Raw genomic sequence first — 19,478 nt, 5'->3', positions numbered from 1 at the left:
CCTTGTTAAGAAAGTGGTTATAACCAGATTCCAAGGAACAAGTCTGTATGGGCAGGGAGGGACTGCTGCAAGTTGTCTACTCTTCTTGCTGTTATCTCAGCTCAGAGGAGGGCCGGGGTAAAATTAATTTCAGATTTGGATGTTTTGTGGGTTTTTTTTCTCTTCTCTTCTCTGTATGAAGTACAGTGTTTTGTTTGCTTCCCCTCTTTTCCCAGAACTATAGCCCTGAACTGAGTTTTTCCATGTCTGGTTTTTAAATGTAATTGTAGCTGCTTCAGAGCTTGTTGATTTGCAGTCCACCAAGGAACAGTAAGGTTTCTCCAGAGGTGCTGGGACATAACCAAGGCCTCCTCAGTTCTGCAGCCAATTGCTCAACAGAGCGGGGAGAAATCAATTGCTCATTGTCAGAGGCAGGGTTAGTGCAGCAGGGACAACCCAAGTGGAGATGTCCAGCTGATGGAACCCCCACCATCAGTGAAAGGCAGACCTTAACCTCCAAGGAGCAGTGGGCTGTCCACCTACAGTGGGACAGTTTCCACATGGGCCCAGCTCACTGGACAGCACTTCCACTTATTCCAGCTGACTCCCTCCAAGCCAAGGCCCATGAGGTCTGGCCCGGTCCACCACTGCTCACCTGAGCCAAGCACAAGGCTATGCGTGAGCCTGTTACCCACAGTCTTAAAACACCAGGTCATCTGTTTGTAGAGAAGTGCAAACAGGGCAAGCAATTGTACAAAACTACCTTGGAAAATCTGGATCATCATTAAAGTAACTCAAGACAACAGAAATACTTAACACACTGTGTGTAATGCTGTCACAGGAAGACCTTACCAATTACAGTAAGTGCTGTCCACAGAAATAAGGGTTTTAGAGGTGCTTCAATGTTGCAGGGATCAAACTTAGATGTCATCTTACACATGAAAACATATGAAATCACACTGTTAGAACACAGCCACCCTTTCACAGGGCAGGACCCAATCTCAAACAGCAAGGCTACAGAATTCCTGTAAAAGCAGTGTCCAGCTGAGATAAAGTATGTTTGTCCCTGCAGAAGTGTATTCCACTATTCTTAAAGCATAACTACTCCACAAGCATCCAGGGTAGAAGAGATGTTGTATTTTTCACAGCAAATACTAGTTACAGATCTCTGGAACTTGTAAATAATACTTAGAATACAATATTTCATATTGGTGCAAAATGTACAGTCAAACACAAAACATGTATTGCAAAATATACACAGAATTGTTCTAAGAACAGAACCCCAAGGATGAACAGATGTTCAAATATAAGAGAAAAGTCCATCTTTTATAAATTACTGAAAAAAAAATCTATTACTACACTAGGTATGTTATTTGTAACCACAAATAATAGTGACATGTCTCATTTGCAAGGCAGACACTGAGAAACAAGTTACATCATTAAAAGCTAGTTTTTGAGACCAATCCACAGGTGTGATAACGCATTACTGATTTGAGGCACACAGTGTGGAAACTGTTTTCACTTTAATGCTCGTACTTAGGCTTTTTTTTTTTTTCTGAGAATTAGGCAGATGCACAAAGAATAAGCACTAGACAATAACTTGTCATCTTATGTTAGTTTATTGGGTCAGGATTATTTATTACCGATGTATTGGAACATTCACAAGAAATGCTATGAGACACCTTAAAAGTGTCTTGATAATAGAACAGCATTCATACAACTGCGTAAGTTGGATGATTTAAATAACCAGAGGTGAAAAACAGTTATTTAAGCGATAGTTAAGTCATAGTTTGAGAAGAATTAAAATGTCATCAGTCATTCATAAGTAGGAGAGACACTGAAATCTATAGTGAATTACAAACTCTGATGCTTTGCATTCAAAGCAGAGATGTTCTCTTCCAATATTCAGAACTTGTAGCGTCAGGATACTGATTGCTACTAGCTATACCATTGCTAACTAAACTATCACAAGGATAACTTGCTTTGGGCATGTTTGGAATGCTAGAGTTATACAGCTATTGGTATGCTACAGATCCCCAAATTTTGCTTTAAAATAGCAGTGAAGGCTTTATAAGCACCCAAAATTACACAATAAATACTCAGTAATACTTCAAGCACCTCTTGCTACCCAGTTTGGCAAGATAAGCAGCACTAAGAAATGGATGCCATGGTGAGACAAGCTGCTAGCAGTTTGACTCAGGCACTCTTGATTTGAGCCTGCCTGCCTTCAGAAAGCAAAAGAGCTTGTGTGGCACACTCTGTGACGGTGAGAGAGAGAGGACTGTAAGTGTCAGACAGTCACCAGACTTATAACCTTTCTGTAGTCAAGCACAAGGGCAGGCTCTCTGCTCTTCAACCTGCAGTGATCTGTATGGGGGAGAAGCCCTGCCTTGTGAGGCTGATGTTTACATTAGGTGTTGCTGCCAGAGGTGTAATAGGAGATACACACAATATAAATGAAGCCATATCTTATGAAATCAGGTTGTTCCCTAAATAACACACTTGACCAGTGCAGAGTGACATGCTAAATGGGTATGCTGCCAGGAGAGCTTAGAGGGATAACTACACCAGTAACAGTGCCCTATTAAAAAATGCTTTGCTTTGGAATAGATCTTTAATATCTACACACATTTATTTCAAGACTTCAACTTTTTCAGCACTGATCTGCTATAAAACCTTCTCATAAATTATCTTCACAAAAAATAAAGTCACTCTTTCAGCAAACATGTTCAATATAACACACTTGTATCAGTAGAAATTCTGTCCTGCGAGTCCATGGCAGAGAAGCCATAACCCACACTTAAATCTCTCCAAAGCAACATAACCAGGACTCTAAAACCTAAAACAGAAGGCAACTGTTCTATTAATTATCATGGTAAGCAGAAACAATGCTTCCAAAACACATGAAGAGTGCACTGTTTCAGCGGACATGTATGGGTTTACAATCAATAGTCACTGTCCTGTAAACATTGAAACTGCCGCTCTAACTGCAGGTTAAGATTAGTCATTTGCATTCATTTCACTGCACTCCACACATACAATGCCTACACTGCTAAAAAAAACCCAACACCACAACAAAACCGTTAAATAGCAAAAGGAATGAAGGCTTTGGGCTGGATGTCTCCTGCAACTAAGTGTCAAATCAGTAAGTGTTGACATTATAAATAAAACTTGAACATTATTTTATGCATTATAGAAGCAGTCTAGTAAAACCTAAAACTTAGAATAGCAGCAAACTTGCTCAAAAACATACATGAACTTTCAGTCAGTCAGCTATAAATACATTCTGCAATGTGAGAAGCCATCTCTATCCCCAAGCAGGCTTTCAAGGAGAACACAGTGTTAGACATGGATGGGGATCAAGAACACTGCAGTCAGAGAAACTCCTAAACAATTGTATTCTACAAACTTGTTCTCATTGTTATCTGAAAGTGCATCTTTGTATCTGTAGAATTATCCCCATATTTACAAAAAAAAAAAGTACAAACATTGCAATTTTGCCACACCCTAAGCCTATCTAACCTGTATTTTCTGTTAAGTGCAAAAAGTATAATGAAGTTATACATATTCGGGTGCATATAAGATCAAAGCCTGAAAATGATGCAACGTTGTCACTGGTGAATCCAAGGCAATTCAGTAGTTGCCCAATTTTTCTTTGCTGCACAGCTGTTAGATGGCTAAAGTAGAAGCTGAAGCAGAAATTAAAGATTATTCTAAGCCAAACTGACAGAGCAGCGCTCAGAGCTGGAACTCCATTCCCCCACTCTCCACACACATTCACCAGCACATACTCATACCTTCATTACCAGTTTCAGTACAGAGCTAGGCCCAAAGGGCAGGAGCGCAGCCTGGCAGAAAGCTGTACCATCACTCTGAAGGTGGTAAGGAAGAGATGTGGGGTGCAGACTGAAAGAGTCTTTACTGCCAGGTCTCTCAAGTGCACAACTCCAATAGATCCCAATACTGGCACTGGAATATGGACTGGAGACTATACAAGACAAGAGCGTACCTGCAGTCGGTACATTATTAAATACATATGCAACCAAATCTGTTGTGTCTTCAACATAAGCTCTTTTTAAGTGTCACAACAGCTCCTCTTACCTTCTCCTCCCACAAAAAGCGGTTTCATTTGATAATGACATTTGTATGCCAACAGGCTGCTACAGAATCACATGCATGCATAAATGCTGAGCAATTTGAAACAGCTGATACTCAGATCAAGTGCATTATTTTCTCTTTAAAGAAATGAAATCCATACAATATTTGTAAGAGGGCAACCGTGAAGATGAACAATTGTCTATAATAGCTCATTTAGTTTTGTTCCTTAGTTAAGTCTTGCAGTGGACAGCTTCTTCCTAGTTTTTAAAATGCTACAATAGCCATTGCCATTGGTTTTAGACACACAGATACTTGACTAAAATCTAGAAAGAGCAAGCAGAGCTCAAACTGCATACATGCAGAGATTGTACTCTAAACACAGTTGTGCTTTCACTATATTGCCATCATGTCTTGTTGGAAAGTGCAAGTCCTGCCTTATGTCCGAAACCGGTGAGATAAAGAACCAGAAGTGAGTGCTATCAGAATGCTGTAACAGGGCAAAAGCTGTATAATTAGGCACTGTGGAAGGAAATACAATAAGGCGTATTCTTAAAGGGTGTGTGCACATGTATGTATACATGTGTATGTACACACACATATATACACGTATATAAACTAAAGGTTTTTGGCAAAAGAACCATTTCACCTAAAAATCAATACAGTGAAAATACCAGCAATTTAAACTGTACAAATCAAGCGTAAAAGCCATGGGGGAAAAAGCAGCAAATTTTCTGAAGTAGCACCCATATCTCAGGGATGAGCTTTTGAATTTCGGTTCTACTAATTCAAGACAGAGGTAATGTGTTTATCCATCGAAACAGATTGTAACCAATTGACCACCTGCACTAATCTGCAACACTGGGGTATTTGAAAGGAACCACAGTTTTCAGGACCCTTCTCTCCCCAGTGCTGGCAATGCCTAAGTAGGACACCAGTAAAAGGTCAGGAGAGTGTATCTCAGCAGGAGAGATGCTAGTTGTGCTATTTGTGCCTGCCGTGGTTTATAGGCAAGGTAAAAAGGCAGTGGAGAGAGGATGAAGGAGTGTGCTCAGGATAGCAATGAGCTTGCATCTCTTCCCTGTCCACAGTTATAGCTCCTGGTCCTTCGTCCCTGATGTTCATTAACACCTGTCTTGACGGAACGGAACCTCTTCCCCAACACTTCTGTTGCTGCATTATTTAAAGTACTTGGTCACATGACCACTGGGTTCTCACACAATACGACTCAAAGAGTCCATATGGAGAATCATCTATCTGCCCACTGTCACATAAATTATACTGCATTGTTATGTTAAGTGGAAAGGCTAAGTCTAAATGTTTCATATTAACAGCAAAGAGTTATGCCCTCCCTTCATGCAGGCCTTGTATACCCCAGAAGAAAATACCAGGTCTTCTCAGACACCATATGCAATGAAAACATGAGAATAAAAAATACATACACACATATATTCTTCATATAATGGCCTTTACAGAACCTGAAACATCTTAATAGAGGGGTTAATGAGCGAGTTTCTCCTTTTAAAAGCTTTACAGGGGGTTTTCTATCTCCACTGCCCAGGAATCTGTTTTGTCATCAAAACACATTAAGCATCATCTTTTGATGCACAGAGGCCTTAGATGCTAAGAGTGTTTTTCTTAAGCTGTGTTTTTATTCCAGTGTGGCACTCATCTGCTCAAACAATATATGGCAGTTGTTTTCTGGGAAAAAAAGGGAAAGAAAACCAAACTCAAAGCTTTCTTGCCCTCCACCACTGGGAAAAGAATACACTCATACTTCAGTGTCACCTTGCTACCATGATGCTACCCCAAAACAGGCTTGTACAGAGTTCCAGGGATGGGAAATGTCCCGGAAGAATATGCCACAGCAAGGGGCCCTTTGATTAAAGTATTGTGGTCTGTGAGTTTCATGTTATTTCAGATAACAGATACAGAGAAAAAGGAGAGACAGCCAGGTCCTTAACAAGCCAAGAACTTGAAACACTGTCAGCTACATGCTGCAGGATTATATATGCCTGCAAAAATAGTAAGACAGGTTTGTTTATGTATTTGGGCTGCAGAAGACAGTCTGTACCAGCAATCTTAAAATTTATGCATGTTTTCTGTAACAAAAAGTCAAGCTTCCATTACTGAGTCAGCAACTGGAAAGTAGACCATGCATTCTTTCTGCTGCCCCAAGGATACAAAGCAGTTTCTCTGTCTTTCTGGACAATTATGAAGCAGCAGCCTATTCCAGATTTCCTCTCTAATTTGTGAGCTTCATTCAGAGAGTGCACATCCTGAAATACAACATTTTATCCTCCCTACTTGTAATGCTGGTACCAGGATGCCAGAAGAGGTCCAGCTGACCTCTCATGCCCAGGTTCTAAAGAAGATAACCCTGCATTTAAAGATCAGGAAGACAAGACTTTTAGCTCTGTACTATCCAAACTATTTCCTTCACAGCATGAATCCAGTTTTTGTGTTGAATAAAAGTTAAGTTGTAGTCCACGCTGTTGGACCTGAAGAACATCCCCAAATTTAAATTAAGAATTTAAACAATTAACAAGAGGTTTCACTGAAAACAGGAGTTGTTCCTCCAACTGTCTCTACTAGAAAACAGAGAAGGAATCACTAGACTGAAAGGAGAAGCTGCAGGCATCTGCCATTTTTCCATACTGTTTTGTCTCTCTTTATAGCTTTAGCTGCATCATTCTGTTGCTATAGATGACATTCACACCCTCATTGCACCATGACTGGAAAGCAGAAAGCACATTTCTGAAGCACATTGCTGAAGCTGGCACAGTGCTGAGAGTACAGGCTCATCACCAAGACCCAGCAAGAACTGCCTCAGCACGTAACTGGCTCCATCACAAAATGGCTTTTGCATATTTCAAAGTTACACTTAAGCCCCCTGAAGCAGCTACAGATGTTTTTCTAGACACACTGGCAAGAGGGAATGCTCCTAAAGCTGACACTCAAGTGACAAATCCATGCCACCCACAGATGAAACAGTTATTACTGTGCAACAGAGGACAAGTAAGCCCACTGTCTGGCTAAGTGGGCTCTAGCCAACATGGCTTAAGTAGCTCCAAGCAGCAGATGCATACAAGTGGCAAAACCTTGCAGGCCCCACCCCCTACCCACAAGTGGTTCACAGAGCCCTTTGTGTATGACGTTGACCCAAAGTGAAACGTTCAGTCCCTGGGCAACCATGGTGAGATGAGACGGCAGAGATGTGAGTGAAGAACGACATGACTACAGCCATGGATAGCAGATGTAGACAGCATATGGCAGGACCAGCATGGCTGCTCCAGCACCAGTCTCTAGCACAAAGCTGTAAAAGGAGTACTGGATCCCCACACCTTCAGCAGATGGGTAAACACAGAGCGCTGATCTTGGCCTCACAGGAGCTGATGGAGAAACGGCCTCTGAAGAGCACACACTCATCCAAGTGAGATAAGACAGTCACTGTGTCCCTGGGCCCACACCTAATAACAACACCCATCAAAGACTTGAGAAGCCTGACGAGGTAAGTGAATTTTCATGATGCCTCTCGTATTCCCAGTTATTTGAAGCCTAGAGCATGTTACATGCATACTATGAGCTTCAATATCTGCTAAGGCTCCTCAGCAAAGCTATGCTGTACATAATACCGCTCTAATATGTGACTGTGCTAATTTAGTTAACCGAACACTAAGTGGTACTTCTTTTAACCTAATTAATGATGATTCTTGAGCTTTCTGTTATATAATAGTACAAATTCATGAAAATGAAACAACACAAGTAAAGTCAAGATGAAAAGTCTGGTGTCAAAGATAATGGTTTCAGGGACAGAAAAATATTGGTGTAACATAATACTGCATTGGGTACTTGTGTTCCCTTTTTAAGAGTTGTAGCTGATGAAATTCAAATGCCTTTTAAAACAGGCTTTGGCTGAATAATGAGAAACTAAGCTACAGTTGAAAAATTGCTCTACAGGCTGTTTTCCCTTCATTCATGCTGTCCAAATACTGTTGAAGTAAACGCTCTGAAATATTTTGACTCAACTGTTCTAGTACTTTCTCTCTTCCCAGTGCTCTGGGATCCTTTTATAGAAATAATCTCTCCTGTGTTTTGTATTTTTCTCTTTATACTTGTACTGTTTCAGCTGTGCTATTTGGACTGATCTAAGGAGTTCTCAGCAACTCATGTTTTTGCCTTTTTCTGGTTAGGATGCTACTGTGAGCATTAATTTAAAGAAATACATTTTCAGCTACAGAACAAATAAAAAAATTATCTATGGAATGATATTCTTTAAGAAGGAGCTGAGAGAAGGGAAGGATTTTTTGTGAAGGCAAATGCAGAAATCTCAGCATCTTGGAATCTCTGTTTGGCTGGGAAACAGCTTACAGAAAAGCAACCCAAAGTAAACATTTCAGATGAGACAAGTGGTACATAACAGTTATTTGTGACAATGAGGCACTATCTTTGAAAGACAAAGAAGAACCCAGTACTATCAAAATGTAATGAAAGGCACGCTCATAGGCAACTCTCTTCACGAGTTGTCTGCACTCGGTTTTACTGAACCAGTGTGGTGTCTAGGTGTGGATACAGGTCTCCCCTTAGCGTCCTCCTTCAGAGACTGACACGCCATCCACTTTCATCTCTTTCAGGCTTCCAGTTTTTTTCTGCTTCTGCTTGGATTTTTTCAACATATGGACCTAAAATTGAAAAATTTAAAAGAAAGTGAGTGAGCATTAAAATATCTGTGATCACCAATAAGCTGATCTGAGGCAACTAATAACCAAATAAAAAGCTGGAACTGCAACAGAAAAACATTTAAAAACACTGTCTGGTGCACCTATCCTGATAAAGCTATAGGATTTACTGTGTTTTTTACATAAACATATACACATTATGTATATGTATGTGTGCATAGATATTCCTCTACACACATGTATACATACCCATATATAGAGAGAACTAGTCAGCAGTGGACAAGTTAGGTTTGCTCTCTCTCTCTCTCTTCCCCCGGCCCCTCCTCCCCCCCCCGCCCTTCTCATGGAAAGAAAAAAGTTTCAACATAGTCTGAAACGTTGAGGTATGACCCACTCATTTCTCCTCAGTAAGGGCAATTGTTCTGGTAGCACTCCCAGTACAGCTACATATCCTCTGAGCTTGCCTGTAGCAACAAATTTCTGTGAGTTGGAAAGGCATCCTTAAGGTAGCAGGCAAATGTGTAGACTGGTGTGCACCATAGTAATCTACTGCAAAATGTTTATTTCACAATTTCAAAGTCAAGAGTGAAGTTAAATTCTCAGGGAGCTGATTTATGTACATATTGAGATAATAAAGAAAAAACAGACACTGATTACTCCTAAGTCTCTTTTTCACGGACTCTGCTCCTCTCTTATCAATTTTTCTCCTTTGATACTACTGTCTGACAGACCTTCTCTTCTCCAGCAGACTGATTCCTACCTTGCACACTGCACTACTACCATGGCCTTTATAACTGTGCCCTGCTTCAAGACAAGCAACACTGCCTGCGGATGTCAATACAGGGATAAAAAATTAAGTCACTGGGCCAAAGCACAGGGTTGTGTTTTTTTAAACACAAGCCTCATCTGAGCCACTAGAGAGAGCCCTCAAACCATCCTCTTTAGAAACTGCTTTGTCAGTTACCACACAATGCTGAGCAGCTCCTTTAGGGTTAAGCATCAGAACACACAGACAAGCAAGATAATACAGTAACATCCAGTGCAGGAACAAAGTCTAAGAGAAACCTACAGCCAGTACCTTTGGTCCTGCAGCAGAAATTATAATCTGGCCAGGGGCCTGAATCCAGGGCTCTCCATCAACTTGAACTGGAATTGGCTTTAGGAGTGTTACACGGAAATACGAGCCTTGGGCTATGCGGATTCCTGATCGAAAACCACCTTGGACTTGACCCTGTTAGGGAATAAATGCCAGGATATCAATCACCCCAACTAACAAGAAGTACAAATACTAGCTGCAATTAAACTGGGTAGATATTACTTTATTCTCATCTGACATTTTAAGTCTCAGCTAAAAAAACTGCTTAGGCAAAACTAGGATGCCTTTACTGCCCCAGCGTTAATTATTTCAGCTAGTCCAGGAAGGAGAACTCGGATACCCCTGACAGCTGTGGGAGGCAAAACAACTTCCACAGCAAAGCCATTTGTACACAAAGGTTGGGCAAGGAGCATACACTCACAAAGGTCTTGTTTGCTTTGGCTTCCCTCTCTGTAACACAGTAAATACTTCTAAAGACACCTAATTGTACACACAGACTTCAGCACATGTGAAATTCTAAAGTCTAAAAGCACTTAATTAATCAGAGAGTTTTTCCAAACTCAGCTCCATATAGCTACAGAAATACATACATATACACACACTGAACTTCTTGCACACATACTCAACTACAACTTGACAGCTGAGTTAACATTTTAGAGTTAACTGTAGAAGCGAAACAAAGTGAACTTTGCTGCTATATGTACTCTAGGGAAATGAGTGCAGAAACCAAACATGGGAGTAAAAACCTTATTATCACAAACCCAAGGCACAGGTTGGTTAACATTTATACTCCAAAGCTGCTTCTGCTTTCACAAAAAATTTAAGGATCTCTATGAAAACACTTCTTTATGTCTTTTAGAAGATCTAAGTTACAAAATGGTAAAGCTGACCAACACCAAAGATTGATCAAGCTCCACAAAATTTAACCACCCACCTTTCCACTTTTGGTGGCTTTATGGATTAATTATCTCTAGTTACCTGACCACATATACTTTTTCAGCAGCAGATTTCTTTAGGTAGTCGTGAAATATGAAGACAAAAATAACCTACCATCCCAGAGGACTATGTTACTAACAGCAGACCATTGTAAAAGTATGTAATACATGAAAGAATTAAAGTTGCATGAGTTGAGTCGTAATAGTCTTTGCAGAACAGCATATCACCTGCTTGACACAGCATTCAAATCAAGAGCAGCGAGTATCAAATTCTCAGCGATAGGGTTTGGAAAGCCTGTGGCAGATAATTATAAGGCAACCTGTCTTGATGGATTCTCCACTGTAATTGTGATAAGGTATGACAAGATTTTTTGCAGCTACACTAGATGAAGAGGGCCTGTTTTTGTAATATGAGAATAAAATCTTGTTTTCATCCCATGAACTGTTCCATTTTGACACCATGATACCTGTTACGAGAAAGCTAGTGCATTCCATAATACATGCACACACTTGCATTTTACATATATATATTGCATTATATATATATGCACACATATATGTTTCTCTACTCGATTCAAAGTCTAGTTAAATCATGAAGCATTTCCCCATGGATTTTTAACAAGTTCTCAATTCCTATTACTTCTTCTTATCCAACCTTAACAAAGAGGCGTAGTTTTTAGGACTATGCACTTGCAATGCACTGTCTGTTACAGAAACAAGCCTGTCCCATAAAATGTGCGTTTCTTCTGTGTTTACTGGGATGCCAACTCACCATGTGAACGACGCCAGTCACACCAACCACTTCCAGCAGGCCGTCATCGATGCGTGGCTTCTCAAAGCGGTTGTCACTCTCAGACCCCCAGAGGTCAGCTCCAGAGCCCCAGCTGTGTGGAGAGCACACCAGTGACCATCTGTGGGCCTGTGGTCTGCCCCCAGGCACACTCCCTGGTGCCCTGCTAAGGGTGGCTGGTTTGTCAGGCTTCAAATGCTACACACTGTGCTCCCGCACCAGCTGGAGGGAGCAGTTTTCCTGCATTGTAAAAGCAGGAACTGTTTTCCTAAAATCTGGAAGAAGTTTGATCAGATCTTTTAATAGAAAAAGGAGCGAAGTAAATAGTTTCCATGGGAAAAGAAAATAGGAATAAGGTAACTCTAGACTTTTAGTTTGCTGGGAAATACAGCTACACTAACCCTTAACTTTCAAGTCTGAAGAACTTAACATAGCTCTTACTGGCCTTGAAAACATTCATGGAAGCCACTGAAGAGAAACTAAAGCTAAAATAATTATCAAGATTTTATTCTTGTACCTGGCCAAAAGCACTCGTAGTTAGGCAGATATTCATGCACTTCGGTCCTCTGAAATGCTTCTGACAATTTAAACCCTGCTGTTTTTTGTGCAGTACTGACCCTTCCCACTCAAATCACTTGCTTATTGTTTCGGTGCATGAAGTACTCATCAGTTAATTAGGATCTTTTCTTCTCCACAGCTCTCATGTGCAATGTGTATTCGTGTACACGTGCAATGTATGTGCACATGTGTGTACATGTAAAAAGACGTATTTGAATAAAACATTTTCAGACTAAAATGCAAAGACATACAGGTTGTTTAAGACAAGATAGTACTTGAAAAAATAATAGTATGGCAGCACTAATTACCTGCTGGTTTTGTGCAAATGAAAAACCGGCCTCTATCAACATCACATCTAAGGAAGCCAGATCTCCTGTGGATTTGGCTTCCATTCTTCCACAACAGTAACTCTAGCTCCCTGCAGGTGTCAAGGAAGCACTCACAGGGCCTGTAAAGGTACCTGAACTGTGGGTTTTCCACAGCTACCCAGGTAGCATCACATACTCCATGTACATTGACCAGCTGTCTGTAGCACCTGGGCAGTGTTTGACAGTTGAAATCCATCTGGCCTTCACTGCAGGAACTGCTTAGGTACCTGGTCCCTAGCATGTCAGAAAGCGTGTGCAGGTTGATTGTCTTTGATCCTGCTACCTAACTATTTGACATTTGGTACTGAAATATCAAGTAGCAATTCTACACATACAGTCAGGCATGCATCCACAAGGGATCCTTCCTCTCCTTTTTACCTGGGTATATTAATAAAAATGAGTCCTTCTATACTTGGTAACTCCACCTCGTGCTGGTCCACTTGCAGCTTTATGTCCTTGTGAAGGTTTCTCGTATGACTTATCTTCTGCAGCCCAACTTTCACGTAAACTCCCTTGTTGTGAAACCTAGGAGCAGACAAGCATCCTGTAACTAAAACATAAGGCCAGGCAGAGCACTCTTCCCTGTATGTATATCACTATTGTCCTCTAGCAGGTATGTTTAAAGAGTTTTTCAATCAAAACCCATTTCAAATTCTTCTAGCTTTACTGCAGAAACAAAGCATAAGCCATGAACTCCTACTTTACATACCTTTACTTAAGGGATGATTCTTCTGTTGAGACATGTGCAGATTGTGAAATTTGATTAGAGAAAAATTGTCCCTTCCCAAAGTGTTGCCTGAATACAATGCCTCTTTGAAATGTAAACTCCTGGGCTGGAAGATTACATTTTTGATTAAGACTTAGAGGTCATCATGACCCATTTAAAGTTGTTTTCTCATGCAATGCTACAATACTTATGGCACAAAAACATTTGAAAATCTTTGCTGTACACATTCCTAATTAATTTGAAATATACTCAGCTGCAGAAAATTAAAACAGGCTTAGTAATCTCAACTTGTGACAGTGCTCTAACATCTCTAATTTTAGAATAAAAAAGATGAGGAAGATTTTTATGGCATCCCTAGAAATGGCAAAATTTTTTAAGAATAACATAAACAAAAGATAGTTAAACACAGAGACTATTTTCTTCTATAATGGAAACCTTTGGATACACAGCCTTCAGGGCAACCTTAAAATAAAAAGCATAAATTTCCATTATTTGACCCTACTAGCACATGGGTGTCATCAGAATTCAACTCTGCAAAATTTCTCTAGCATTATGTCTAAATACCGTAGACATTCAAGTGGGGAAGACAGCCAGTGCAGGTTACAGCCAAGTTTTCAGACAGACTTTCCAGTCATCTTAAATTATTACACTGGGAGTGATTAGTCCTATGTCCTGAAAGTTTAAAATAGCATCAAATTAAAGGTACCTCATGTAACACCATTTAACATACACTTCTCCTCTAGACAAGATGTATCTATGCTAAGACAGGTTTTGTCTAATTTGGATACAGTTGAAAAATATTGGAATATTGGTAGGAAACAACACTTCCAATATCCCCAAGAAGTATTAATTTTTGTTGCATGAAGAAGAAAGCCTTCAGAAACAGAAAGAATACTTCACAGTACCCTAACTGCAGAACAGCTGTGTATCTCTGTAAAATAAGTCTAAACTTGCATTAAATTGTGCAGAATATTCTTTCTAACCTTGCAGCTTGAAACTGCTTGCCACAGCAATCTCCTGCCATTTTGGATGGCACGAACAATATGTGATCTGTTCTGTAATACACAGTCCTGGAGACTGCTCCAGGAATGATGTGGATGAAGAACCAGATGCCCCCTCAGCAAGTTCATTGACAACACAAAGCTGGGAGGAGAGGCTGATACCTCAGAGGGCTCTGCAGCCCATCAGAAGGACCTTGACAGGTTGGAGAGATGGGCAGAGAGAAACCATCTGAAATTCAATGAAGGATAATTGAGGGTCCTGCACCTGGGGAAGAATAATCCCATGAACCAGCACAGGCTGGGTGCTGAGCTGCTGGGAAGCAGCTCTGGGAGTCCCTGGTGAATCTCAAGCTGTCCATGAGCCAGCAGTGTGCCCTGGGAGCCAAGAGGCCAATTGGATCCTGGGTGCATCAGGAAGAGCATTGCCAGCAGGTCAAGGGAGGTGATCCTGCCTCTCCACTCAGCCCTGGGGTAGCACATCTGGAGTTTTCTGTCCACTTCTGTGCTTCTCAGTACAAGAGAGACATGGGGCTTCTGGAGCAGGTCCAGTGGAGAGCAAGAAAGATGATTAATGGACTGGAGCATCTCTTTAACCAGGAAAGGCTGAGGGAGTCGGGCCTGTTCAGCCTCAAGAAGAGAGGGAACCTTATCAATGTCTATAACTGTCTGAAGGGAGGCTGTCAAGAGGATGGAGCCAGGCAGCAAGCAAGGACAAGAGGCAACAGGCAGAAACTGATGCACAGAAGTTCAACCTGAACATGAGGAAAAGTTTCTTTACTGTGTGGGTGACCAAGCACTGGAACAGATTGTCCAGAGAGGGTGTGGAATCTCCCTCACTGGAGATATTGAAGAACCACCTGGAATGCAATCCTGTGCCAAGTGCTCTGGGATGACCCTGCTTGAGCAGGGAGGTTGGACCAGATGACCCACTGTAATCTCTTCCAACCTGACCCACTCTGTGATTCTATGAATGAAGGCAGTTGCCCTGATCATTAAATTTTACACCGTAAAAAAACCTCATATAGTTTGGCACTCACCAATGCAAAGACCATCACTGTCACAACATACACTATTTTTATCTGCCCTGCAATGCCATATCAGCGTTGAATTCCTGCAGGGATGTTAGTGCTGCACTTTGAGCTGTTAGCTAAATGTAAGCAGTCCAGAACATGTAAAGAGACTCTACTCAGTGAGGCCAAAGAGCACACAGCTCTTGGGATGTTTATCAGTTTAAGGTCTTGCTTCAGAAGAGCATTAAAGCTCATATTTCTTCCAAGGACTACCTGCAATTTCTGTTGCCACAACCTGAAACTTCCTGTTCTGCACTCAAGAGTAGCCAGTTCACATGCCAGCAGCTGCTACATCTTGCGTTAAGTAGATACTATTTTTAATTAATTTACTAGAAATAATAATAATAATAAGCTAATATTACTGACAAGAGTGTGCACTTGCTTATCATGGGGAAGCATAAAGTCAACTATTTTAACAGTCATTGTCACAGGCAAAGGTAAATATCATGTGTCAGCCTGCACAAGCTTTTTGTCTTCTGCAAAAATGTATCTCAGTATCAATTCATTATTTCATGTTGCTTTTCCAAAAATATATAGCCCTTCAGATTTGGGGGGAAAAAAAAATTCTCTTCTTTCCCACAAGCCCTTCAAGTCACCCTGCAAGAATGATACCAAGACATTGTCCACTGCACTACGGATGCTGCAGACTGGGAAGTAACTGAGATGAAGATTACAGGGATGAAAAGCACAGGGCAATAGCAATCAAAGTATATCCCTTAAATGCAGTGGCAATAAGAAGAGCATGAATCTTTTGAAATGCTGCAGCTTTGCAAACATGGAGTAGTATATTTTGAAGAAGAAGGAACATAACTTGCACATTATATGAAGTGCACAAGTCCATCTATAAAAGTTTTGTGTACCAGAACGGACACTGCAATAATTGCCTGATTTTATTACCTACAATACTTTCAGTCCAGCCTACTGAAAATGCAAACCAGTTCCTAATAGTAACTTATGTACCAGGAACCACCTGTGCTCACACCAACAACTGTATTAGTCAGCTTTTAAGAAAAGCACCATGAGCAATGCCTGTAATGATAGACAGAACACTACAAGATAGGTCAGATTACACATCATTGCACTCATCACTGGTCAGAGAATATTTTTAATAGTTACAGTTTGAACACTGCATAGTTGTAACTGGCTGTTAACTCTGTCAACCAAGAGACAATTTAGAAAGCATTTAATCATCAGTTTCTACCAGGAATTACTGATGAATTACACAGATGTGATTTCTTTTGCTCATCAATTCCAGTGATTATGAGAAGAAGAAAAAATCCCATTATTGGTTGATGTGCATGCCAAAAAGGAGGAAGGTCTCTCAACGCCTTTTTAATAACGTTCTCCCTTGAGATACAGAGATTCTTAATATCAATTAATATCCTTAATACCAGCATGCAGGTGCTACAACAGCACTAAGCAAAACTGGAAAAGGTACAGAAGAAGTTCTGAACACTTCTGAGCACTTCTGAACAGTGCTTATTGCTCATGTAGCAGCACTGCCCTCACTCTTGCTTTAAAGGCTTTGAGCAAGAGGTATTTCCACTATCTCAAAATTTCACTCAACTCAACAGTGAAGCTATTGGCATACTAAGAATACTGAAGGACAGTGACATGGCTTCCAAAACCTGCGTTGGTGCTCTCTCTTGGTAGAGAAAATAAAAAACCAAACCAAACCCAGACAAACAGAACACAGGAATTTTGTGTCTATGACTTCCTGGCTAGCTTAATTCCTCCTTGTCCCAGCTCTGCCACAAGCAATATTAGTCTGTGGATACCTGTAGCATTGAAGATTATCAGCTGTAGTGTAAATTGGAAGTAATGCAATACCACAGAATTGACCTTCACCCTAGTTGCCCCAGGATTACCTGCTATTGAATTTCCCTGGTTCTTCTTCTCTAGCATGATGAAAGTCCAAGCTCAACTCCGCGTCAATCCCAAGACCACAGTAGTTGTTCATCTGTACAATCTGACCAAAGGAAAAAGAAAGGTATAATTTCCTGCTTACATTTATACATGAAAAATGAAGACGTTCCAACAGTTTTCAACAAAAGCAAGCTTTGCAGATGATTCTTCCAAGTCACTTGCATCTTGACAGATTCTGGAAAACATTTTCCAGAAACACTGTACTAAAAATAAAGTTGCATGAACAGCTGCTGACATGTGTAGTCATTATTTCCAAAGTATCAAAAACGTCAAATTTTAATCTTAATTAAAAGTAACAAGCATAATAAGGCAGAAATAAAAACAAATGCAGAAATAAAACCAACTCAACTTCTCAAAGTGATTCTATGCAGTAACTTCACAAGCTGCTGAACACTGATGCCACTATTATTTTTGGCATCAGCCATGGATTCATATTACATCATTGGTAAGACACTCTTACTTACTTTGGAAGGTGACCAGCTTACACCAGATGAATGAACTTGACTTCACCTACTCAGCTGTGTTTTAACTATCTCCCTATATGCCAGCCTCAAGTTCCTACAGATTTCGACCATTTCTTCCATTAATGCTTCCTTTGCATGCAGTTCATTTCATAGCGCCTTTATCCTAGTTCTTGCTCTCCCATCCTTCACCTTTAAAAAGCAGAGTAGGCACCATGGGAAAATAAGCCTCTCTCTCCACCAAGTGAAAAATAGCTGGAACCTGAGCATCTTAAATCGTCCTAAAAAACTGACTCATAATGCCTAGGATTTTCCAGTGACCAGGCTAAAATCTTGGACAATTGCTACCATTGTCATGATTTCCTACTTTTTTTTTGCAAGCCCCTTGTCCAATTTCTTCCTTTAATCTGAAGAGAGACAGAACCAGGATTCACATAAAGCTCCAAAGTCACAATCTACAATCAACATTTTTATTTTCCTAAACAGAAACAAGTTCATATGAACCAAGTGACAGTGACTTTCACTCAAAAAAAATGCAAATAACAGATGGCACATATACAGACACACAATGGCAGTAAGATGACAGAAGGATTTACTTTGTGAATATGCTAGCAACTCCTGCTAACGTCTTAAACTGTGAAAGGAAAAATTAGAGTACCTTTTGGGGAAGGGAGTGTTTTTGGTTGACAGTCCAGTTTCACAAGTGTTTTGGAAAGTGTTTTGGCATTCCTGCCAAAGCCTTTTCTTATTTGAGAAATAATTTTCATTCCAGCTGAAGCAAATAAGAATGCCATTGCCATGTGAATCTTTTCATTAATCCTCTATCAGATGCTTTTTGCTAAATAGGTACAAAACATGCTCTGCAGTCAAGCAGCCCTGCTGAAACCGAAACACTAGGTCCAGACGTGTGGTGTATTCACATGGAAACAGCTCAGTAAGGCCCAAGCACAAGACAAGTGAGCAGTAAAAATTAAACTACGTTAATACCCATCATTTTTGTGATTTTCACTAGAACAGCAGTTCCTAAGAATCACACCCAAATGGTGCTCAGCTCACCTTGGGAGGCTCAGGTTCCGCAATGCCATTTTCTGCACCTTCAGCTGGCTCTTCTGCATCCAAAAGGATAGTCCAGCGATCCATAAGAACATCATCCGCCTCATCCACAGAAACCAAAATGGAGTACGGATCCTCCCCACTGTAGCCAGCTCCCCAGCGCAAGACCCTCCCCAAGTCATTACCTGGGCAACAGTGAAGAACACCAAAAGATAACTGTGTCTCTCAATCAGTGCACCAGCCCTGTTTTACAAATCACACTGCACTAAGGTGCTCCAATCAAGTCACAGAATTAGTTCATTTGAAAGGAAGAGCTAACTAGCAGGAAAAAAAACTAAGTTGTGCTGTGTCACATGTGTTGTGTTGCACATGTGTTTACTATTGCATGCAGACACACTGGAACCTTTCCACAAGAAGTGGTAGAAAAACCTGTTATGGAGTTGAGACACTAGGGAGCAACTAAGTTTGCTGTCTTACAGCAATGGCTGATGCACCTGTGGCTGTCAGGAGAAGGATATTTTGCCCTCCAACTCCTGCCCACTCACCCACACCCATATCAACACTCCTGCTGCTTGTTTTTCCTGATACTGTTTTTCAGAAAGCATGACTGACATTTCCTTGAAAAGCTGTTATTTTGGTTTACTTTCCAGCACCAGCCAGAACTGAATCTCACGGCATCTCGGCTACAAAACTGAGTCCTGTGTCACACAGACAAAGATAAAACTTTCCAGAGGACTTCT

At 40.7% G+C, this 19,478-nt stretch overlaps 1 protein-coding gene across 1 annotated transcript in view; it reads right to left on the bottom strand.

Moving 5' to 3' along the window:
- Window positions 1–1,096: 1,096 nt before the first annotated feature.
- The window catches only part of DGKQ (diacylglycerol kinase theta), a 90,373-nt gene continuing 71,991 nt past the window's right edge, over window positions 1,097–19,478 (bottom strand). The window contains exons 18-23 of the mRNA XM_069000958.1: window positions 18,742–18,923; window positions 17,167–17,267; window positions 12,879–13,025; window positions 11,557–11,668; window positions 9,832–9,984; window positions 1,097–8,756 (exon numbers count right to left, since the gene is read on the bottom strand). Of these exons, the coding sequence (XP_068857059.1) occupies window positions 8,658–8,756; window positions 9,832–9,984; window positions 11,557–11,668; window positions 12,879–13,025; window positions 17,167–17,267; window positions 18,742–18,923 (794 nt within the window). The 3' untranslated portion in view covers window positions 1,097–8,657. The remainder of the gene's footprint in view (window positions 8,757–9,831; window positions 9,985–11,556; window positions 11,669–12,878; window positions 13,026–17,166; window positions 17,268–18,741; window positions 18,924–19,478) is intronic.

Source organism: Aphelocoma coerulescens, assembly GCF_041296385.1.
Source record: "Aphelocoma coerulescens isolate FSJ_1873_10779 chromosome Z unlocalized genomic scaffold, UR_Acoe_1.0 ChrZ, whole genome shotgun sequence".
Lineage (NCBI taxonomy): Eukaryota > Metazoa > Chordata > Aves > Passeriformes > Corvidae > Aphelocoma > Aphelocoma coerulescens.
Note: the sequence above shows the minus strand (reverse complement) of the source record. Positions and strands in the feature narration are given on the sequence as shown.